Here is a 24439-nt window from a genome sequence, read left to right on the forward strand (position 1 = left end):
GGTCCAGGTAGATGAGGTCAACTGCTCCACCCCTGTCCATCACTTTTGTAGCCCCGTCATAGGAGGCCACCAAATTGGTCAGGCAGGATTTTCCCCTAGTGAAGCCATGTTGGTTGTCACCAAGCACATTTCTCTTTTTCATGTGCCCTAGCATGCCTTCCAAGAGAATCTGCTCCCAGATTTTGCCAGGCACAGAGGTGAGACTGACTGGTCTGTAATTCCCCGGGTCATCCATTTTCCCCTTCTTGAAAATGGGGGTTATATTTCCCTTCTTCCAGTCATCAGGAACTTCACCTGTCTGCCATGATTTTTCAAATATGATGGCCAGTGGCTTTGCAACTTAATTTGCCAGCTCCTTCAGGACCTGCGGATGGATTTCATCAGGTCCCATGGACTTGTGTACATTCAGGTTCTTAAGATGGTCTCGAACCAGATCCTCATGTACATCTTGTATCTCATTTTCATAAATTTAAATAAAGAACCAATTCAGAAAAAGACATACCTCATTATAAAGCAGTGAGGCACTGGGACGTAGTACAAGGAGTCTTAAAGCACTAAGGACTAGCAATATAAGGGTAGGGTTATCTCTGAATCAGGACTTCCTTTGTTGACCATGCCTATGAGCTTAATTGATCAGCTCTGGATATACATTTGCTAGTGGGTAGAGAAGTCTGGTGTTACCAACTTCTGGCTTTGGAATTTGATTATACACAAAGAGAAGCAAGTATTCTCAAGGATAGGTTTATCAATTGTTTCATCTCTTGTTCAGATCATATTATTTATATTATTTTTCCTTTCAAATTCATTCTTCCTTCATATTTACATGGATATTTGCTTCCAAGGAGCAAAGGCTGTGTGCGTGGTGTCAGAAATTAAACTCAGAATTGAGTAGAAATAGGTTAGAGAATATATGGAAACATACAGCAATAGTCTTTATGCCTTTAAAAAGCTAATCCAAAGCCCACACTGAAATGTCCGGAGATAAGAAATACCTATCAGCCTGCACGCATTTTGGATATGCAGAAAATAACCTGGCACAAGGTTTAGACATTTCAGATGTCAGGGTTGAGCAATGTGAGCACTGTAATCTCTTTACTTCTTCAGAAATGGCACACACAAATGTCCCAGAAGAAATCAAAGCCAATTTTCTACATTTTAAGAATATGCTACTAAAATTTTTGTGTGTCAAAGGGGAATTCATATGGAATGTCATATGACACCCCCACTTACAGTGTTCCAACCTGTGCTCAGGCTGCGCTGCGAAATAACATACACAGCGGCATTGCACAATGCAGGTGGGAATCCACAGGCCTCAGCACAAGGCAAATCAGGCAATCTCAGCAACATTTTTTTCTGATATTTGTCATTTGGCTGTAATAGGACAGAATTGCTATTGCACTTTCAGGTGTACAGGAACAGGACCAGACTGGTTACTAATTTGAATGATTTTAGTGGTGCATCCAATGCAAATAGAGCTATTTACCAAACAATCTGTGAGTGAAAAGGTTCAGAGCTTTGCATCAGCTTTGCCATTTGTGGATCTAGCAACTAATTGCCTGACACAGCTTTAATTAAAACATTACAGGTATAGACTTCATATTTCCTAACTAGGGTAGATTGAAAAGTTTGACATGGTAGTAGAATAAAGAGATTATCCCACAAATCCTTGGGTTTAGAACTTTATAGACAAATGTTCTATTTGTAGGAATAAAAAGGTTTGTATTCAGTGGTTCATCTAGAATAACAAATTACTTAGATTTTCTGAACGATGTCTCGAAGAAGACCACTCCCAAACTGAGCATGTGTCTTTAAGTAGCTTGAATTGTAACATGTAATTTAGAAGCACTCAAAAAACTAAATCATGTGAACCAATCCACCATTATATATCCAGTATCATATGTGTGTCTGAGGCTTGATAGACCAGTAAGGTAGATGATTCACTTGATTTACTTATGTAGGTGGTTAGATTAGTGGTGCTAGTAATTTCATAGGCTCTGTCTACACTGTTCTTTGTAATATTAGGATGCTGCCCCACCCAGTTTACTGTCCCAGCTTGGAGCTCATGGTGCCACCTACCCTGGAAGGAAGTCTGTGACCTCATCTCCGTACAGTGGAAGATTCCCAAAGCAGCAGCTTAGCAAGGCTTTCTAAATCAGCAATGGAATGAGAAGACTGCTGTTTGGTTGGTCTGGCATGATTAAAAGCAGACCAACACCTCGTTCCAGAACAAGGTCAGGAAATTAAAGGAGGTCAGAGCAAGCCAAGAATAGCACGTTGTGCTTAGGGGCTTCGCAGGGGGAAGCATTCTTGGCTGAGGTATGATGTTTTCTGGGAGAATTTTAGCAGGGAGACATACACCTGTGACATGACACTGTATATAGTGGGGAGAACAGGGAGGGGAACTCATTGCCTAGTGAGAGGTACAGGAGAACCTGATTTGTCACAATTTTGCTTTTAGGCAATTCTATTTATCAGGCAATCTCTAGAGCTTCCATCCCCATTCCTAGTCACTGAGTCAGTCATTCAATATTCTTGTAGCCTTACTTCATTCCTGCAAGATCACTGGTTCTGTAATTGAGAGTGGGGAGTGGGGAGGGAGAGAGAGGAGCCTGCAATGGCAACTGTAGTGCTTCTATGTCTGATGGTACTCCCCCATCTGAGTGCAGGACAGCATATGGCCTTCAGGAGCCCTGGCATGGTAGAGACACACTGCATGCATTTAATGCCCACTGATGGGCACCGTGATCATTGTAATTATAAGAAATGTAATTCCATCCTATTCCATAACCTTATGTGATCATCACAGACAATTAATTAATGGATATCAGCTCCTGAGTTAGAATGGTGTTAAAATGTGTGCATAATTTTAAATGTGGTTGCTAAGTCAGTTTGTTTTGGGCCCTGTATCAGGCTTTGCTCACATTTCTAAAAAATAACAGGAATTTATACAGTAGAAAGCAACAAAATATTGATGAGCTCTAGAGTGATTTTTCAGCAGGTGTCATTTTATCCAGAGCATTTATCTTGTGCATGGTTAAGAAGTGAATTAGGATGGGGAAGAGGTTATGTCTATAATCTCCTTTCATGTTTTGTTCCAGAAGAGGACTGAAAGCAACAGACAGTAGCACTGAACTTGACCCAGCCTTCCTTCCCTGCTCACACATGGTTTTTAACTGCATCTCATTCATCCTGACTAGAATAGGGACCCAATAAGTCTATGTTATACAATTAAACAGAGTCAAAGAATTTCACTCACTACACAGACTTTGCATATGACCTCCACAATACAATGACAAAAGAAATGCAGGCTTGCATGGTAGCCTCAATCATAGTTAGGTTTGGTTCCATTCAAAATTGTTTGGCACAGGCAGATAAAATGGTAAAACCACTTTTAGATCCTGTAACTGGGTGTATCTGCAGAGGGGGAGTGAAGGGGCCATGCTACTTGCTGTCAATGTCCACAGATTTAGAGCAGCAGGTATAGGCCGATTTATCCAACAGCTCTCCTTTCTCCTAGGCTCATACATATATACTTTCATTTCCTAACTTCATTTAGTTCTCCTCACAGCAGCTCTATCTACTTGGACTTCCTTTGAGGTGAATTTACTGACTTTTCCTGCTACAACTGATATGTACTGCTTCTCTTAGCTACACAACAGAATACAGGGTATGGAATCACATGCATATTCTATCACTGCTGTATACACTGAAATGGTAATTGGCCTAAAATAGTACATTAGATAGATTACACTGTAGTTAAAAATAATACATGCAAAATACTCAGAAGTTAATTGCAACAGCCAGATGTAATATAAAAGGAAATAAAATTTTTATGTTCATGGATGATCATACTCTTACTTAAGACAGGGTTGGTTTACACTTACTATGCAGGGTTATTCAAACTTTCATATGGTTCCTATTTCCAGAAGAAGGTAAGATAGCTTAAGCAAATACTTTCCTAATTTATTCTTAAAGAATATGGGCATTTTAAAGTAACATGTTTTAAAAATGAAGCAGAACTTTAAATAACTGTGATTTGCTTCTGTTTGCAAACTGAGCTATCAAAGCACTCCAGCTTCTTATCAGTACAATTTTTAGTGCTTTTACCCTAAAACATCAAACAATCACATTTGGAACTGAACTGTATGTTCTCCTACAGACTGATTTTCTTATCACTCTGCTTGTTTCATTTCCACAGCCTAATTTTTCTTTTACTAATATGTTGAAAATAAGGATTAATTGAAGAGAAGAGTCTAAAATCCCTTCTTGTACTTTGCTTTTCAGGATCAGGGATTTCCTACAAAAAACTTCTCCTACTGCCCACAAAGGAAGGTTCTTCCCAGTCGTTCACCTATTTGTGCATCTTGTCTGCAATCAACAAATACTCACCAGCTCTGCAAGTCCATCCAGTGGCTACCTATGGGAATTGCATTTTTAGAAAGTTCCAACTTTTGCAATTTAATTTATTAAGTATTGTAGTTAATATTATTACTGGAAATAAACATGAACCAAAATGTGGAATTGGAATGCTCCCAGCCTTTGCTGATAAATAAGTCTGCATGTGTAAAGTACTCTTTGAATAATACTGAAAATTGGTTTGTTATTGCAGCAACAATAACAAAATAAAAGCAGACGATTATTTATTAATATTTAAATTAATCACCTACTAGAGCAAGGAACGGAAACCTGCTGAGTGAAAAGCTTTAGCTTATTTTCATTCTGAAACTGACACAACTGAGGTCATTGTGAATACAAGCTCTTGTGAGAGTTGTCATCTTAGATCTCAGCATGCTTGTGTTTATACTAAAGCAGACCTGCTTGAAATTACATCTTCTGATTATTAAATAAGGGGTTTGTTACATGCCATAAGATACTAGAAAAAGTAATTAAAAAAACAAATGTAAAAGGACAAGATCTGAACAATGCGTTCCAGAAGTCCCATTAAGAATTTATATACAAACTATTTACAGAAAATCCTATTGAAGTTCTGTGTAAAATCTTGAAGTTGTGAATGCTCCATCCCTGGCAGTGTTCAAGGCCAGGTTGTACAGAGTCTTGGGTGACATGGTCTAGGGTGAGGTGTCCCTGTCCATGGCAGGCGGATTGGAACTAGATGATCTTAAAGCCCTTTCCAACCCAAACCCAAATTCTATGATTCTATGATGCATCGTCAGACCAGCCAGGCTCGCTGATTGTTTGAGAATCTACCATTAGATGTAGCATTTCCCCTTGATGATGACAGCAGTTTGAGTGTCAGTGCCTGGAGCCTTACTTCTAACATCACTTCCATTATAGCTATCAATCAATGCTGGAGTGGTAACTGGAGAATATCAATGTGATATTTTAACCAGTTACAAAAAATCGTGTGCTAAAAGCCTTTTAATTCTCTGTTCTTGACACATACAGGCTTCTAAAATGTTTGCCATCATTATTTGCTTTTTTCTTCCCATGAAAGTAATATCATATACTTAGTATTACTAACTGCTGGAGGCTGTTGTAGAACATTGGTGGCTGCATTCTGTACCTCCCTTATAATACTTCTTAAGAAGTCGTAACAGTGCATAAGTTCACAAAAAACATTCCAGGACCCTCTGAGCAGTGTGTGCTGTTAAGGCTGTCACAGGCATTGCTCTTATAGCGTAGAGTGTTAGCTGATGGTTTAAATGCTTTTACAGCTGTCGACTTCTTCAACCAACTCAATATGCTGCATGAAACCATTATGGACTTCTGCACAGAGGAGTACTGCCCTGTGATGTCTGCTGCTCCAAAGTAAGGTCTTTTTTCACTTGTTGAAAATGCAATTTGCTAGATGATTTTGCATTTGAAAGCTCAATACTAGCTCAATCAAGTGCCAGAGATAAGGTTATTTCTGTGGGTGGGGAGGATGTCCTCTCTTATAACATGTGGAGGGAAGAAAAACTGGAACCTTTCAGGGAGTGGGGAATGAAAGGTGGTTTTTTAGGTTTTTTTTCTTTTGTTGTTGTTGTTTTTCTTAGTCCTGGGAAGTAAACTATTTCCAAACCATTTTTTTCTCCTTTTTTTTTTTTTTTCCTCAAATGTTAATGGGGGCTTTTTAATTTAAGGTCTGAAGTTTTTATTGGCAAATATTCATTTATGGCTTACCAAATCTTTTTTTAGGTGTTTAAGTGGGTATTGTAGAAATAAATTTGCTACAGATTTTAGTAGCCTGGGTAAGAATCCCCTATCCTGTGCCTCAGTGAGGTTTCGGTTTCACTTCTTTGATTCTTGCTTATGCTTTTGTACAGACATCTATCATCTGTTTTCTCTTGTTCTCCAGCTGCTGAAGTGTCTTCCAAAGAGGAAAATACTTTCATTTCTAAGTGAGTGGCAAGGGAGGGCGCTGCTTCCTTCTAATAAACAATAATGAAACCAAGTCCTCTCTACTTCCTTCTCCTGTTACAGTCTAAAGCCAGTTAATTGCTTGAAGATACATTCTGACAAGGTTTTTATTAGGTGATCCTGTTCTTTAGTTGGAGTGGGCGTGGCTTGCTTTCACTTAAAACATTGTTTTCAGGGAAGTACTGCTGGAGAACCTGTCAGCATAAAAACAGTAAGATTTATGCTCTTTTTTGGTTTGTTTTTTTTTTTCTTCTGGTTCTTACCTCTGTTTCCTGTTCTTTTCTGGCTCAAGCTATGTTCATTGAAGAGGCATTGAGCTTTAGGTGCTCACTGGTGCTTCTAGGCTGAAGGTTGTTGTCTACTCACATCCATTGCTCCATCCTCACCTATTCCAGATAAAAGAGTATGATTTAGCAGAAACAACTTAAATGTCGTTGTTTGAAACAGGTCAGGCAGCTACAGCATGAGTAGCTGTGGAGAACCAAAAGCAGCAAGCACTCTGTGGCTTTAAAATCTGATTTTTGTGTTCCATTGGGGAAGTATTTATGGCTGATATCTTACAAAAGGGTTGTAAGGTGCTGGTGTGTTCAGAGGTAACTGTTCAGAGTTGTGGTTCAGTCACAATTTTCAGGGTACAACTGACAAACTTGTAGCTGTCTATGGAGAAGTTAAACCAGATGTCTGAAGTGAAAGGGTAACACAGTGGAAGTGTAATGTTCCCTATATTCATTGCTGGGTGCTGGTTTTTTGTCTTCAGAACCCCTTTAAGAGAGGCTGTTTGTTGTAAGGAGTGCTGACTTAGCTTTCATCAACGGGCAGGACACCGAGTTAGTTCAGGATTGACATAAAGATCAGGAACAGCTCTCCCTCTCCTGCTGTACAGCTCCTTGTCTAACAATTTGAATAAAGTCTTGGTTTAATTTGTTCCAAAACATAATTCAGGGTAATGGTCCATCCTTTTCACTTCAGTAAAGACCAACCATTTCTTATCCAAACAAACCTAGCTGGTTTTTGGAACCTTTTTGGTTCATGCTATTCTTACATCAGCTGTAGTATCACCATCAGTGCAACAGGCATGATGATAAGTTAAGAACCTGCATAGAAGTACCATGTTTATTAACCAGCATTGCATGATGGGGATTTCCTTTATTTACCTCCCTAGTTACAAGCATTCAGTAAGAGCCCAAAAGAGGGACGTGGCTCCACGTTTTGCAAAGCTGGATGTTGGAATGGGCTGTGTGGTGGAGGCGCTGGTCCTGTGCAGATTTATACATAGGGATATTTTCTATTGTGAGAAGCACAGTTGGGTTTTCTGTTTATAGGTGGCAAATAACTTGTGTTTATGAGCATAAGAGAATTCTTCCAGAGTTGTTGGGGATTCTTAGCTTTTCCCCTGCAGTTGCTGGAGTGAACTGTGTACTTTTTTCCTCTATCCTTCACATGGTGTTTTGTTTGCCCTTAAGAACCTCTATTGAGCTGTTAAAGGTTTCTAAACATGTATTTTCTGTAGGGAAGCTGCATATCACAATAAAGTTCATTAGCTTCTGTCACCAAAATGGGAGATGTCCACTCACAGGCTTGAGCTAGAAATGTGATTTTCACCCTTCATTACCTGTAGTAGTTCAGATGATTCTAACTGAGGGAAATCTTTCTCTGTGTGTGGTTTTCATTTTTTCTTTAGAGCTTGTTAAAGGGTCCTTTTCTGACATTCCTTCCTCTAAAAAATACATAGTTAACCCATAGTGTTGGGGGTGGGGAGAGAAGGAGGCTGCTTAGGGGTATGTGCTATTTGGATGAGATTTTTAGTGTGCAGTTTAGTTTGTTTTCTCAGGCTGAATGTGGCACCTCAGCTGAGTTTTGATAACTGTCCTATCAGTATCAGTATTAGGTAGTGCTGGGTGGTGAGGAATACTGACACATTGTGGTCTGTTTAGTGTGTATTGAAATTTTGCATGTTTGAGATGCAGTTTGAAAATGTTTACAGAGCCTCTGATTTGTTGCTGTTAGAAAAATGGGAACTGTTTATACCATTGTGAGCAGCATTCTTGTGATCACTTGTAAAATTGTTTATCATGACAGTGTTCTCCCAGGTAGTGTTCTGACAAAACTGAATTGGTTACATAAAACCAGGAGCCATATTTAGCGGATAGGGTGAGGCTTTGCATAATATGAGGTGTGTGATCTTTAAAATGGAAGACGTTCTGCAGTGTCCACACAGTACTAACTGGAGATAGCAAGGGAAGGTGATTGCAGCCCAGTGGGTAAAGTGTCACATTAGAGATCAGTCAGGTGCCTTGACCAATCTGAGCCCTGGAGCTGAGCTTTCATGTGTGTGAGAATCTCGTGTAATTACTTGATGTCTCACTTTAACAGGTTTTCTCCTGGAGAGGGGGAAACTTTAGAAGAGACTAAGTAGCTATTGGCCATCCAGGACTTGGAAACCTACTCATACAGCACCTTTTGGCATACAGGGATGCAGGTTTGGCTTCAGGCTGCCATGTGTATTTTGGGAGGGTTGCAACCAACAGTGAATGAGTTGTGCTGTAAAGGATGAAGTTTTTGAAGGCTTTCACACACTGCAGAAGAGGGTCTGGCTAAGGCAGGATTGCAGTGGGGAGACGTGGCACAGAGCAGCTGCAGGTGACTCGGGAGCACTTGGACTTTAGTTTCAAGGAAGGGCTGTGGGAGGTTGTGGGATTATGGGGAGCAGGAAGAGCAGCCTTCCAGGCTTGATGTGAATGATTCACTTGTGTTAAGAAATGTCTTGGTTGTTGTTCCAACCCAGATTTGAGTACCACTGGGCAGATGGGACCAACATAAAGAAACCAATTAAGTGCTCTGCACCGCAGTACATTGATTACCTGATGACTTAGGTCCAGGATCAGCTGGATGATGAAACGCTATTTCCTCTTAAAATAGGTAAGGTAAATAAGTTAAATTGAACAGTGTGTTTGGATTACAGTTGTACAGGTATACTCAAGTCTTACAGCATTGAAAGGTCTCATATATGACTGTAGGGCAAGTTTAAAAGATTACATTGCATATATAAAGGTGATTTTACCACTTAAGATGAAATTGATGTGGTAGTACATGAACTCTGAACCATGTGTTAATACTCCTATTAAATATCTATCACAATTCTTAATGCAGTAAGTACTGTATAATAAATAACTGTGTTGATCAAATCTGTTGTTTTTTAATTTTGAACATTAGATTTTTACCTTAGAAACAAACATATAACCAGTAATTGGTAAAAACTCACAGCTTTATGATTCAGGGAAGATGTTTGGTCTTTACAAGAAACTCCTCCTAGGCCTTACCTCCTAGGTCTCCTCCATCTTTGATCTTAAGTTAATGATATGTTTTATTTTCAAGTAAAGATGAAAGATGTAAATTTTTAAGAGGTTTCTTTCAGAAAAGCACGGGGAAAATAATGATCAGCCACCAGTTTGGAAAAAAGAACAAGAAGAAGTCAGTCTCACCTCTGTGCCTGGCAAAATCTGGGAGCAGATTCTCTTGGAAGGCATGCTAGGGCACATGAAAAACAACAAGGTGCTTGGTGACAGCCAACATGGCTTCACTAAGGACAAATCCTGCCTGACCAATTTGGTGGCCATCTATGGTGGCTACAGAACTGATGGACAGGGGTGGAGCAGTTGATGTCATCTACCTGGACTTGTGCAAAGCATTCAACACTGTCCCACACGACATCCTTGTCTCTAAATTGGAAAGACATCAGTTTGATAGGTGGAGCACTCAGTGGATAAAGAACTGGCTGGATGGGTGCATGCAAAGACTTGTGGTCAAAGGTTCAGTGTCCAGCTGGAGATCAGTAACAAGTGGTGTCCCTCAGGGATCGGTGTTGGGACCGGTCTTGTTTAACATCTTTGTCAGTGACATGGACAGTGGGATTGAGTGTACCCTCAGCAAGTTTGCCGATGACACCAAGCTGTGTGGTTCTGTTGATAGGCTAGAGGGAAGGAATGCCATCCAGAGGGACCTTGACACACTTGTGAGGTGGGCTGATGGCAGCCTCATGAAGTTTAACCATGCCAAGTGCAAGGTCCGACACCTGGGTTGGAGCAATCCCAGGCACAGCTACAGGATGGGCAGAGAAGAGATTCAGAGCAGCCCTGTGGAGAAGGACTTGGTGATGTTGGTTGATGAGAAAATGAACATGAGCCAGCTTCAGTGTGCGCTGGCAGCCCAGAAAGCCAACCGTATCCTGGGCTGCATCAAAAGAAGCGTGACCAGCAGGTCGAAGGAGGTGATCCTGCCCCTCTACTCTGCTCTCGTGAGACCTCACTTGGAGTATTGTGTGCAGTTCTGGTGTCCTCAACATAAAAAGGACATGGTACTGTTAGAACAAGTCCTGAGGAGGGCCATGAGGATGATCAGGGGACTGGAGCACCTCCTGTATGAAGACAGGCTGAGAAAGTTGGGGCTGTTCAGCCTGGAGAAGAGAAGGCTGTGTGAAGACCTCACAGCAGCCTTCCAGTATCTGAAGGGGGGCTACAGTGATGCTGGGGATGTACATTCATTAGAGACTGTAGTGATAGGACAAGGGGTAAGGTTTAAAACTTAAACATGGGAAGTTTAGTTTGGGTATAAGGAAGAAGTTCTTTGCTATAAGGGTGGTGAGGTACTGGAATGGGTTGCCCAGGGAGGTTGTGAATGCTCCATCCCTGCCAGTGTTCAAGACCAGGTTGGATGAAGCCTTGGGTGATATGGTTTAGTGTGAGGTGTCCTTGCCCATGGCAGGGAGATTGGAACTTGATGATCTGAAGGTCCTTTCCAACCCTAACTATTCTATGATTCCAAGAAAACGCAGCTTCTAGAGGCATGAAGGACTGTTCCAAAGCTCCTAACTGGGAGGTTTCCAGTGCATGATTACTGTTAGGTTTATGCTAATAGCAGACTGTCAGGAAATGATGCAGTGGTGAAGCCTGGACTCTAAAAGCCTCTTACCAAATAACTTCTGCCTGAATAAGACTTCTCACCAGATCTGCATATATAAAATCCTGTATGTATATCTTTCTTCTCATCCTTGTTGCAGGAATTCAACCTTATTGGCAGAGGGGAACTTGCACTTCTTCAACAACTGATTGAAAAATTCACCTCTAAGGACAGATAAAAGGAAAAAGATTTCTTGAAGTCACTTGCTTCTTCAAGCAAGCATGTGGTATTTGGGTTTTGTTCATTTGGCTTTTAAACCAAACAAAACAACCCACCTGAGCTGTTACTTCAAACAGCCAAATCCATTTTCTGTGCCTTAATTAGGGGAAATCTTTTCTGCTAGTGACACAGAGTAAATAGCTTTTTTTGTTTGTTTTTAATTTTATTTTTCATCACTGTTATTCATTGTGGAATTTTAGCAGGTGCTGAGTGTTTATAAAGGAAAGATGGTTGGTTAGGGGATTGACTCTGCTGGTGGATGGGTTCTGTACTGTGTCAGTGGTAACCCATTGTCACGAAGTCCCTAAAAGACTTGCTTACATTCTCTAAGTTCCTTGGCTGACTCACTTTTGAGGTGCAAAGTACATACAATACTGAACATTGCTGAAATCAACGATCTCCAGCTTTTAGTACAGATAGCTGCCTTATTTTTTTAGACATTAACATAGAATTTTTCAAAAGTAGATATTTCTTATAAAGAAAAGCAATGGTGAAGTTCTGGTCGCTAAAGAGGAATGATGAAGGTGTGTCAAAATGACAGAGAACCTGTGCTTAGCAAGAAGTTACATGTCTTGACTTTGCTTTGGGCTTTCCATAGTTGCTTTTGTGATAAACACATAAATGTATTGGCTTTTGCAAATCATAGGTGTGGTTATGTGGATATAATTATACGAGTTTATAGTAACAAAACCAAAGCTCAATAAAGACATAAGATGAGCGAACCAGAGTTGTATAGTAGAAGAATCTGTAAAGTTAAAAAGAAGAAAAAGGGGGGGTGGGGGGCTTGCATGCTTGATAGAAGTAAAGCTAGTGCCTGTAAAATATAGAGTTAAAGTACTTTTTAGCTTAACTTAGGTTATAGAAAGAGAACAATGTTTATGTTGTTAGCCTATGGAATTTAGTGGCCCCACTAAATGTGAGTTAACTGTTTCACACTGGTCTTCTAAAGTATCTTTAAAGAACAATGGTTGTATTGTAAGTCTGTGGTGAGATAACAAGATTCAGTGACCCCACTAAGCATGAAGGAGTTATTTCACACCATCCTTGTACTTATCAGTTAGCTCAAAGACAAAGCCTCCCAAACATCTGCTAGCTTGGGATACTCCTGTCCTGCTATAAATTTTGCAGGAAGGTCACACTGTTTCAAATCTTTGTTAGTTATTAGAATAATTACAGGTATGGCTGGTTTTAGCGAGTTGTGTAATTACTGGGGCGTCCAACTCGGCACACTGCGAGGAAGACTGCTTACTTCATCTTGAAGACCCCTACTCAAATGAGGAAGACTGATTACTTCATCCTCAAGACCCCCGCCCACAATTACTGAAGAGCAGTGTGCAGACACCAAGAGGAGGAGACTTATGATAATAAATTACTGGACTTAATTATAATGTTCCCTGCCTATATGCAGATTATGAATATGTATGTGACTAATGGAATTGTGAAAGTATATAAACCTGTAACAAATACTAATCACTTGCCCCTCTGGCTACGGTCATGCGCCCAGGGCTTTTTGCTTTATTGACTTTGTCCCACAATAAAACCTTGTTATCTTGTTTAGAGAAGTGGATTTGTATTTCACATTTTTATTGTTTTAACAGGGAAGCATCAACTTGGGTCTGCCACTTTGGTGAGGTTTCCTTGCATTTGCCAAATGAACAGGTACTTTGCACAGACACATTTAGGGAAAATAGTTAATAGACCCTAGACCATGTTGCCAAAGGCTCTGTCCAGCCTGTCCTTGAACACGGACAGGTACCTTTTCTCCTTCTTAACCCTTTTCTTTCTCCCTAAAGCCTGTTACAACCCTGCCAGCCACAGCATTCCAGGTTTCCTACTCCCATGCGATTCCCTCTGCCTCCACTCATGCCTGTAGCTGTAAGTCATCTCTTGACAGCACCTGGCAAGTGGTTTGTGCCATTGGCTTAAAGAAGTGGTGGAATATCTCACATTTTATGTTAATTCGTATGTCCTGGGGATGTGGGTGTTTGAGGGACCGTGCCAGGAGTCGTACATGGGTTTACACTGCAGTGCGTGCTGCTGACGTACTCGCAGCCTGCACCCCTTCTATAGATAGGAGGGCTTTTCCCTGTTGAACTTGGACCCTCAGGAACCAAGATAGCGGTATGCTGGGATGGTACTCTGGGAAGCACACTGTCAAGTGCGAGTTCAGTGGGTGTTTGGGGGTTTTCAACTCTAAGTCCCTCGGTCCCTCTTAAACCCAACATACATATGACCTCTGACATGTCTCTGCAAAGCTCTGAAATCATGGCACCATCCACCCTTCCCCCGGCACCTCCCACTCCCACTGGGCCCACTACGCTCTAAGGGAAACCCCTCCTTCCGGGAGAGGGAACATCCCGTCTGCTCCCTCGTCTGGCGCCCGCCCATCGGTGTGCTCTGCTCCTGCCGCAGATCCGCAGCGCTGGGCTCGACTGCTCGCCCTGGTGTGGGTCCGGCACCCGTACGCAGCGCCGCCGTACTGCTCGCGAGCCTGTCGCGCGCCAGATTCGAGCGCGGCGGCCGTTATTGCCGTTGGCGGCTTCTCGCGCTGTTGTCCCCTCACGCCGCTGCCGGCTGCCATGGCCGCTCCTCCCAAGCGCGGACGGCTGGAGGGCAGGATCAAGAAGGTCGCGGTCGAGGGCAACATCGGTGAGTCTTGCCCGCCGCCATCCCTCCTTTCTCCCTTCCTCCTTTGTCCCTTCCTCCTTTCTCCCTCCCTCCTTTCTCCCTCCTTACCGGGCTCTTCCTCGCCTTTACTCTGCGAAAAAGGCGTTTCATGAAGGTGGCGTTTCATGAAAATGAGGTGTGAGTCAGGCCGGCGGGGTATGTTGTTCTGACAAGCCCGCCGTTAACGCTGATAACTTTGTGTTGGCAACGTAGGAAGTAGCGAACTAACGCTGTAAAAATGGCGGAGGTAGGAGGGGGAAGGTTTCTATTTCAGGTTTTAATTTATGCACCTCATTAAAAATGCTTTTGAGGCTTGGGTGAGGCTTCTTTCACAGCTTTCCAGGCTGTAGGGTGGAACACCGGTGTCGGTGCAGGCTGTCAGGTGAAACTTGTCATATTCAGGACGCCTAATGAGCAGAAGCCCGTTATGAAGAACAGTAGTAAGGGACTGTTCATAATAAGACACTCTGGTCTGGGGTTTTGAGGATCTTTGTTTTGACTTTTCTTTGGTACTTGGTGTTTCGGGGATTTTTTTTCGTCTTTTTTGTTTTTGGTTTTGTTTTGTTTGCTTGTTTTCCCTGGCAAGAGGGTGTGCTTAAAATCGAGGATCCGACTTGCAGGGCTGTCGGCTCACTTACTGATCCATACTCATGGCCTCTGTCGGCTTCAGGTGTCTCTCTAAATTTTCCTGAGCTTTTTATTTTTCAGTTGATGGCAGATTAATGACTTCCGTGCTGGAGGAAGTGACTGGTTACTCACCTTGATGTCTCTGAGAAACCATCACTTTTGCTCTGTGTTTCTTTCAACATTGCTTGCTTTTCTTTGTGGAGTTTATTTTAGCTTCCTAAAATAACGTGGATGATAATTGGATAAATTAATAACCAAATAACTGGACAAGACCACTCAGTATCCTTAGAAACTTAGGACTTGATGTTCTAATTGCAAACGTAACTTTGTATAACACAGATAATTGAGCTGAGCTGAGACATGTTGTCAGTGTTGTTGTTGAATTGGCTGTTGGTGTGGTATAAAACAAAAAAAAAAACCCGATGCTCACTGAATTGGTGATCTGTGGTACTGGATGGTCTCTGATGCTTGACATGCAGTCAAAAGTATAGGAGTGTGGGAGACTTCCTTATGGGACTTGAAACTGGAGTTCTGTAGTGGTTAAGTAATGCCACTCTTCCTTGTGAAAATGGTTTTAACAGCCACTTTTCCTGGATGCTTTGTCTACAGCTGCAGGGAAATCAACATTTGTGGAAATTCTCAAACAAGCTGACGAGGAATGGGAAGTTGTTCCTGAGCCTGTAGCGAGATGGTGCAATGTTCAGCCCAACTCTGAAGAGGATTGTGAGGTATGGCACAAGAAACTGAGGTTTCTTTCCAAAAACTTATTAAAAAACAAAAAAAATCCAAACCCCAGACAAATCTTCTTCTAATTTCAGAAGATGAGTACATGTGATAGACAATGTCTGTTAGAAAATGCATGTGGTGGCAACTTTTTTCCTGATTCTTATCTCAGTATTTGAATTTATCTCTTACAGTTAGCTTGGTGAATGGTAGAATAAGTGTTATTCATTGTCAGGATGTAAATTATAAAAGCTATAAAAGTCTGTTCTGGTTTATGTATAAAAGCAAGGGGTGGAAAAAAGAGAGGACTAAAGTTACTTTTATCAACTGTGAATGAACAGAGGAACTTTCTGCTCCAGGTATCCTGGAAGGTGTCCCTTAAAGTGTCTAGGAAATAATGAACTACTGCTAAATGTTTTATAGTGATGTTTTTTCAGTCAGCTCCCTGTAATGCTGTTGGCAATCTAGCTCCTACTGAGTGGCCACAATCCTGGCTGTGTGGAGCTTTTGCGGAACTGTAGAAGAGTTTTGGCAAAAAGTACAGCATGTTTTGGTGAAGAAAATGGAAGCTTTTAATGGAGGTGTGACACTCTGTGGTGTGGGGTATCCTACTGGCAGCTGGGGTCAGCTCCCTGAGCTCTGTTCCTCCATGCTTCCTGCCTGCCCCAGCCCGCTTGCTGGGAGGCAGAGTGGGAAAGGCAGAAAGCTTTGAGGCTGTGCAATAGCCAAAACACTGGTGGGTTACTAATGCAGTTTTGGCCACAAATACAAGCCACATCCCTGTATGGGCTGTTATGGAGAAGGTTAACTCCATCCCAGTCAGGTCCAGCAAGTGTAACATAAAATTTCAAATCCATCACAGTCACCCCTGAAGTTGGATTTATTAAATTGTTTTTTTCTCCACTTGCTAGATGAAAACCCAAAATAAGCCCAGCTTTAAGCTCACATGTGTTGGAATAAAAGGAACATGGATTTTTCTACCATATTGTTGATTTTTTTGTACCGATAGGATATTGTTCTTTTATTAAAGCTTGTAATTAGTGACCAGGGTGGTTTGGTATTCTGGCATTGTGAATTGCAGAGAGCTGCTTATTGCTCAGCATCGTAGGAGGAATAACGTTTCTGGCATTTATGCCTTGTATTACAAAGAGGTTGAGAAGCAAATTAAGCAGCTATAAACCTGAAATAAAGGCTGTACAGCTTCAGTGTTGTAGAGCTATTTTGTCACATTCATCATCCACCTTCTTCACTTAAGGGGTCTCTGTTGACAACCAGGAGCTGACCACATCACAGAAGAGTGGTGGAAATGTGCTTCGGATGATGTATGAGAAGCCAGAGAGGTGGTCATTCACTTTTCAGACATATGCGTGCCTGAGCAGGATCCGGGCTCAGCTCAGATCCCTCGATGGCAAGCTCAGGGAGGCAGAGAATCCTGTCGTCTTCTTCGAGCGATCTGTCTACAGTGACAGGTACATTGGACTGGGGTCCTTTGAGTAAAGATCAAAATTCTCCCAAGTAAAATTACTGGTTAGAGGGTTTGTAGTTTTACTGTATATCATCAATTAACAGGATTTGTAGTTTCTTTGTGCGTAGTTTTCCTATGCTTTGTGCATGCATGTTTCCCTTCAAAGAAAGGAGAGGAACAGGCATCAAGAAGAGTCACAGGCTATTTCTTCCTTTGTCACTTGGCCTTATTGTCTTTTATGGTCCTTGATTACAGGTATAGCTATTTCCAAGTGCTGTACCCTGTTTCTGGGTTCAAAAGGTTAGAGTTGATAATTAAAAAAGTTAGATTTGATATCCAAGCTGCCAGTGTTACTGCTTCTTGAGGACACATCTCTGGCCAGCTGCAGTGGACATAGAGGATGAGGATACCAGCTGTTCATTTCTACTCCAAGGATACCTCAAAGAAGTTGCAGAACTACTGTGCTCAGCTTCTTTTCTACTTACAGTACAGTACTTGAGGCAAACAAAGTGAGAACTGTGTTCAAGCTAACTTTTGTTTCCATAACTACATTGTGTTCACAGGTACATCTTTGCAGCTAATTTATATGAGTCTGATTGCATGAATGAAACTGAGTGGACTATTTACCAAGACTGGCACAACTGGATGAATCAGCAGTTTGGTCAGAGGCTGGCATTGGATGGCATCATTTATCTCAGAGCCACTCCTGAGGTGTGACTTCACAGAGAATGAGAGTGCATGTTCTGTGCCTTGCCTGTAAAATTTGATATCTTTATGCTTCCATAGTATTTTTTATTTATAGGGTTTAACTATATAATTTTAGACCTTTTTTATGATAACGGAATAGTGTGCTTGCAGTCAACTCCAATAAGGTCACAGTTGTGTGTCACTGTGTCTTTGTTTTAGCAGTTGCTTTGGCTGTCACAGGCAAAGAAACAGTTGAAAAATGCTTGTTGAAATGTGATATTCTTAAAATCTTGAATTACTCTTATCTTTTGCTGTAACAGTCCTAATGATTTCAGTTCAGGTTGCAGTATTCCCCTGAAGGCTACAATGCTTAAGTTATGACTAATCAGTCTGGAAATAACTTAAAGAAAATGTTCTTCCACATGTAGCCTATGTATTTTTTTAAAAAAAATGTGATGATAATGTTTTTCTAATTATAAAAACAGAATATATGGCAAGAGCAAACCAAAAAATACCACTGGAATTGAAAACTACAGTTTCTCTGAGGGCTTTTTTGCTAGGCTTGCTATTTAGGGCTCTTTTTCTTTGTTACCCCCCCTCTAAGTCAAGAACCTAAATTTAAATCGGAAAGTACAATAGTTTTAAACAGTTTTGATTGAAATCTTATTAAGGCTCTGGATGTGTTCAGGACAGGAACAAATTATTAACTACATGGGAAAACTGGGTTCCTAAGAGCCAGAAATATGTACAGAGATTTTGAAATACGTGTCTGTGCTCTTTTCATGCAATACATGGGTACCCCTTCTTTTAATAAAGAGCTTATTTGAGACTTCCCTTGTAGTGGAGAAATAACATGATACATTTCCTTGGGTCCCCTTTGATTTAGTGTGTAGTCTGTGGGCTCCATGAGCTGAACATGGCGTGTTGTTTTTATGATAATAAGATAGTTAGCAATGCCACGGCCAGGTGGAGGGGAGAAAACACCGATACGATGTAGATTCACAAAATGCTCCGTTTATTGATTACAAGGCTGCTCTTAATATACTGTCTTACACGCGATCACGCATTACTTGATTGGCTGCTTCGCTTTGCCCACGAGGGATACACGCTCCACTTTACCTCTCCTGATTGGTTTCACACCTTCGCTTCAGCTTAGCGTTACATCATGCTTCTGGCATCTTGTTATTGCATTCCTGTTTTGCTGATCTTGACGCTTCTTCTTTTAGCCTGGGGTCAGAGGTTCACTTTCTCACAGCTTGCTGTAGGCCTGTTCAAGCGCCCATGCTCGACCCCCAACATAGCAAGTTGAATATTCATCTTTGGCTGTGGCATAATGAGCACAGTAGGAAGGGTTAGCAAAAGAAACTTGAGCAAACTATACTTTCTCTGTAGGTTTTCAGAAACTTAACTTTTTAAAATGATTTTTAATTATTATATTTTGCCTTTAGAAATGCTTAAATAGGATTTACTTGCGTGGAAGAGATGAAGAGCAAGAAATTCCCATAGAATATCTGGAGAAGCTTCACCACAAACATGAAAGTTGGCTTCAACATAGGACACTGCGGTAGGATTTGTTTAATGGTTACTTAGAGATGGATTGATCCTTGTAAGGATATTTCATAATGTTTTTTCAACCAGTGAAAGTTGAGCTTTTCCTATGATATGTAAATTTAAGCTCCGGGAATGTTTCTATTTGTAGTTCTTTAGTAGTACTGGCTTGACAGCATGTTAATTAGTGCTAGGACATGCAATGTGCCTTGAGTTCTCTTCGTTTAGAGCTCTGAATAGCAGAGGATTCAGCTGAGCTAATTCAATATGCAGTTGAATTTAACTTTAGGTGCTGGGAAGAGAATGTTTGAGAATCAGTAATGTATTTACAGGTGCCACTGTAAATTCAGGTTGCTTTATATTCAGAGTTCGTGGCTGTAGATTATATATGCAGTTGTTACTGGGTTCTTGACAAGGAAAATACTGACAGAGATTTGAATGGTGGGTGCTTGTTTTAAGCTACTAACATTTTCTATGTTCCCATCCCAATACAGAACGGATTTTGAATATCTCCAGGAAATACCCATTTTAATGTTAGATGTTAACGAAGATTTCAAAAGCAAAAAGGACAGATACGATCACATGACCGAAAAGGTAAAATTTCGTAAGCAGAACAAACTGATGAGTGAGGTGTATTGCCAGCATGTCGAAAGAAATTCAGGATACTTCTTGTATGTGTAGCACTGTTTGAAGTCAGACTAGACTTACAACCTGTGGCTCTTCATGGTATTTCCTACATAAAATTTCATTTAAAAAAATGGAAAAAAGAAGGAAAAGAAATGTTCCAGGCGTATTAGGCATATTTGGTAAGACTTTGGTTAGTAGCTTTGTAAATGAAATTTCTAATTTAAATATCTGTTAAGTGTTTGAAAGTCTTCTTTGTATTAGGTGTGCAAGTGTCTCAACTACAGGACTAGTGAATAAAAGAACTATGGTTCCTTGTACTGTGAAAATACAGTACAAAACCAGTACAAGGGAAAATTGAAGGATGAGTGAGCCAGTGGCAAATGATTCTAGGCTCTGTAGATCTCTGTAGTTAAACAAAGGAAAGTATGGGATGTCCCCATCCTGGTTCACTTGTCACAACAAAGGGCAGTCCAACTGATGCAGACAGGGATCCTTTGCTCTAAAAACGTACTTCAGTGTATAACCATCCATCTAAAATATTTAAGTCATGGAGTTATATTCAGATACTGAACAGTCTTACAGCCTGCTGCAATATTTTTGCCTTTCTTTATTAAATTGGCACTATCATGAACATTTTCCCTTCAGCTGTGTTCATGAAAGTGTTAGTCAAAATCCTCAAAAGCAGGATCTGAAACTTGAGGCAGTACTTTTCAAACGTAGCTTTGTACTTCATTTCAGACTTAAAGCAGAATATTCATCAGAAGCATTTCTTAGTTTTATTTGAAGGCATGGAAAAAATACTGTTTATTTGATATAAAAGAGTTCAAGTTTAGGTTTCTGCTTGCATTAAGAAGTTGTAATCTTTAGCATGGAAGATGTAATGGATATTTTAAAGCTAGACCATACAGTCAACATTTTAACTGTTTTGTTTTTTGGTATTTGAATCTTGGGATTCAGCTGAGGACAACTTGGCTTTTATTTGAGTAGTTGCAATGAGTTACAGACCTTAGCAATGGTATGTGCACATATTTCTGCTCTTTGGAAAAAAAGTGTTTACCTCACAAGAAGAGCAGCTTTGTCCTTTGATCTCAGTTGATTCTCTGAGAAGTAGAACTGTTCATCTGATTAAAACCAGTCTTCAGGGTATTTGCTCTTTTAAAGCTTGATACTTGATGGAATGACTGGACATTGCAGCTGTTGAGTGAAAATGCTTCCCATCTGCACTATGAGATAATGCCAATCCCAGGCATCTATGTAGGGACTTCAGAGGAGTTTAAAGCAGAGTTTACTCTGACAGCAGGGCTGTCAGGTTCTCTGAGAACAGCCTAAGCCCCTTTTTGGCATTTCAAAGTGGAGTCCCAGAACTGCTAGTCTTCATGAGGCTTAGTGCTTGGGCCTTCAGTGTATGCTTATGTCCAATGGGGACCCAAAATCTGTGTTCTTCTCGTCTCTGCTGTGATGCTTGCATGCAGAACCTATCCTGAAACTATGCCTAGTGCTAAGGTTCATTGTGCACTACTGCTGTTGGTCCTTCCTGAAGTGTAGGGGGGCTTTTGCATAATACTTTCCCAGTTAGAGTGCTGGCACAGTTATGTTTTCCCTTCTCTCCAGAAAGAGATTTTGACCTAATTTTTTCTGCCTACTTGAGCCCTCATCTAGGACAGGAAGGGTCACAGGTGGAGAACATGATTGAATGTGTTTCTATTTCACATGAAGAATTTTGACAAAATGATTACAGATGTGTTCTGTGTATGAGAGCTTCTGCCAAAGGAATAATACCATATTGTCTACTAACACTGTTGATTCCTTTCTAGGCAGTAGTCGAGCTTGAGGGGACAGAGGAAAATGCTCCCTGTTCAGGCTATATTGCAGCTTAGTTGCTAGGATGCTGTTGAAACTGAGAGATGGAAGTTGTGTGCTCATCCCCTGTATTCCTTGGGTCTTATATTTTAAAAAAGGTGGCCTGGCCCTTGCTGCCCTGAGGCTTTAAAGGGAGGAAGGATTATTCTTTTACTTTTGGGGAGGGATACAAGGCAGAATGCAGACCTATGGCAAGAAGTGTGTTTTCAGCATGTTGTCTTCCTGACACCTTTGGTAGTGGCCTGAATTTAAGATGTTGTCTAAAGTGACCACACTTAGGAGTGTAATGGTAGGTAGCATGCTGCCTGGTTTGGATGCAGTTCTCATACCATTGCATGGATTATTTGGGGTGCTGTGCTGTCTTGGTACTCTCTCTGTTGGATCAGGGCTTTCTGACTCTGGGTTCTAGATAGCTTTCTATTGGCCACTATTGATTTTTAGGTAGCTGTATCCATCTGAGCCACTCTTCAAATACTGGAAGTGGAGTTCGACAGTACCTGAACTCTATGGCTCTTATACAATATAAAATTTTTTTCAGAAACTATGGTTTTGCTGGGTAATGTTTTATTATTTATGTGCCATCCTCAAATTCCAAGGAACATAGTAATTAGATATAATGGGTTGTTCATTGACATGAAATATGAGCAGTTTTCTGGCAGTGGGTGTGACTTAGTGTTTTCCAAATGCCAGTGTTTTTAGGTGCTCATTATTCTCGTTGTGTTTAGGTTAGACCTGCTTTTAAGATAAATCATTTGCAATGTTGGGCCATAGTTTAGGACCACAGGAGGAATGAGCATTGTTACACTGAGTGTGTCTCTGCACCTGACCTAAAAAGCTCTTGATGGACAAAAAATGGCATAGCTGAGCCAAAGATTATTTTTCCCAGTTCCTGTTTCTGTAAGTTGTAGTAAAGCATAAAGCACTGGGGAAGTAAATGTAGTTGCTGTATATTTCTGTTGATGAATACTTAGTTTGCTTGACCATGTTTATCTCTTTTTGCAGGTCAAAGAATTTTTGAGCACGTTATAATCGCCTTTGAAGCACAGGCAGAGTCAAGCTATTCCAAACATCTGCACGATCAAAGTCTGAAGTGCAGCCTCTGCTTTTACAGAAGGCCTCTGGAGAGGCAGGACTCAATCCTGTTGATTCAATTTTGAGGAACAAACAAGCTTTGTGAATAGGAAATTATTAAATAAATCACTGTTTAGTGAAGGTCTGTTCAGTATTATATGGAGAAACACATACAAGTTATGAAGATACTCTAATTCCAAGAGTTTCCAAATATTCTCAAATGAGTTCCCAGTAGCTGTTTAATGTTCAAGAAGGTAGTGGGTTTTTAGATCACTTAACTGTTTTCAGTGGAATTGACTGGTAATGGATGTCTCATTGTTCTGAGGAAGGAAAAAGTAAACCTCATTTTTGCTGCTGAGGGAATTTCAATATAACCTGGAGTTTTATATTGTAAGGTATTAAAAAATGTCATCTGACAGTTTTGATAGATGAAGTTCTGCATAGAATGCACTGAAATAAACCAAATCCAAATATGGCTGAAATGCTGTAGCTATTCAATGAGGTTTTGATTGTGCACTGCAAATGAGGATATTGAGAGGCTTTCTATTGTCCAGCATATTTGGTGTCTTCCACCTCCCCACCCCAAGCTCTTAATACAACAGAGATACTTTTGTTGTAGCTAAGTCATCTTCTGAGGAGGAGTATATTTGTTTGATGGGTACCGTAAAAGGAAGAACCTTTCGCAAAGGACCTCCATCTGTAAATGACGTGTTTCTAACCCTTCCCTTAATTGTATTTTGGATGTCAGAGGTGGCTTCCTGCTTTTCTCCCAGCTTCTCCATTTGTTCATTGGGCCTTCTGGGTGTTTACATGAGATCGGGCGATACTGGCAGCAGGCTGACCCTGTTGCTTCTCATCCCTGAGTAGTAAGAAGGGGAGAGAGACCTTTGTGGAGTAGTTGCTGCTCTAGTGCATTGTGTTCTATTGACTGAACCATATTTCTTTCAGGTGCAGAAAAGACATACTGTACAGCGTGCACATCTCAGTACGGTGTTTTTGAGCTGCTTTGTTCTGCTTTAAACATTTCTGAATGATTGCACAGTTGGGTCTTGAATGCCAAAGTTTATTGTAAAGCATTTTATTGTCTGCTGTGGTTACCTGTGTTACCAGCAAACTTGAGATGCAGCCTCTTCCTTTGTGGTTGGTATTGTGCTGGCATGCTCTAAACCCTGGCTGAAAAATAAAGGTGGTTGGAAAGACTTTTTCAATGTTTGGTAGTATTGGCTCCCTTGTCTCATAAAAGAAATGATGTTGTAGATTGGGATGTGTAATACTGGTACAGCAAAGGAATTTGGGAGTATGTGTTCTCAGTGTATTGGGTGTCCCAAGTCCTCTAAGATTTCTGAAACACTGTGACTAGCTTCAGTTTTTTTTTTTTTTTTTCACATGTGGAAAATGTGTTTATGGGATAGAGACACAGGATTATGTAAATACAACTTACTGATCAATGAAAATGGTTATATAGTATTTATGTTACTGTGGAATGTAGCAATAGTATGGTAGAAAGTCTTGTTTTGGACTTCCAGATTGCCTAGGAGAAGGAAAGCTTTTAAGATCTTTGCTCCAGAAATGAAGTGAAGTGGAATGGATGAAGATTCTGTTTAGCTTTTCTTTGAAGTACACAGCAGA

At 40.8% G+C, this 24439-nt stretch overlaps 1 protein-coding gene and 1 long non-coding RNA gene across 2 annotated transcripts; both read left to right on the forward strand.

Annotated features, from left to right (window-relative positions):
- Window positions 1-5549: 5549 nt before the first annotated feature.
- LOC115946718 (uncharacterized) lies at window positions 5550-12166 on the forward strand. Its single transcript, XR_004080763.2, has 3 exons — window positions 5550-5769; window positions 9146-9279; window positions 11417-12166. It is a non-coding gene; the product is annotated as an uncharacterized lncRNA (long non-coding RNA).
- A 1746-nt stretch (window positions 12167-13912) lies between these two features.
- LOC101879367 (deoxycytidine kinase-like) lies at window positions 13913-24018 on the forward strand. Its single transcript, XM_005150226.3, has 7 exons — window positions 13913-14184; window positions 15439-15557; window positions 16828-17021; window positions 17581-17728; window positions 19153-19268; window positions 19747-19846; window positions 22742-24018. Exons 1-7 carry the CDS (start codon window positions 14115-14117, stop codon window positions 22766-22768), a joined length of 774 nt encoding a protein of 257 aa, XP_005150283.1. The 5' UTR covers window positions 13913-14114; the 3' UTR covers window positions 22769-24018.
- Window positions 24019-24439: the final 421 nt, after the last annotated feature.

Source organism: Melopsittacus undulatus, chromosome 5 (genome assembly GCF_012275295.1).
Source record: "Melopsittacus undulatus isolate bMelUnd1 chromosome 5, bMelUnd1.mat.Z, whole genome shotgun sequence".
NCBI lineage: Eukaryota > Metazoa > Chordata > Aves > Psittaciformes > Psittaculidae > Melopsittacus > Melopsittacus undulatus.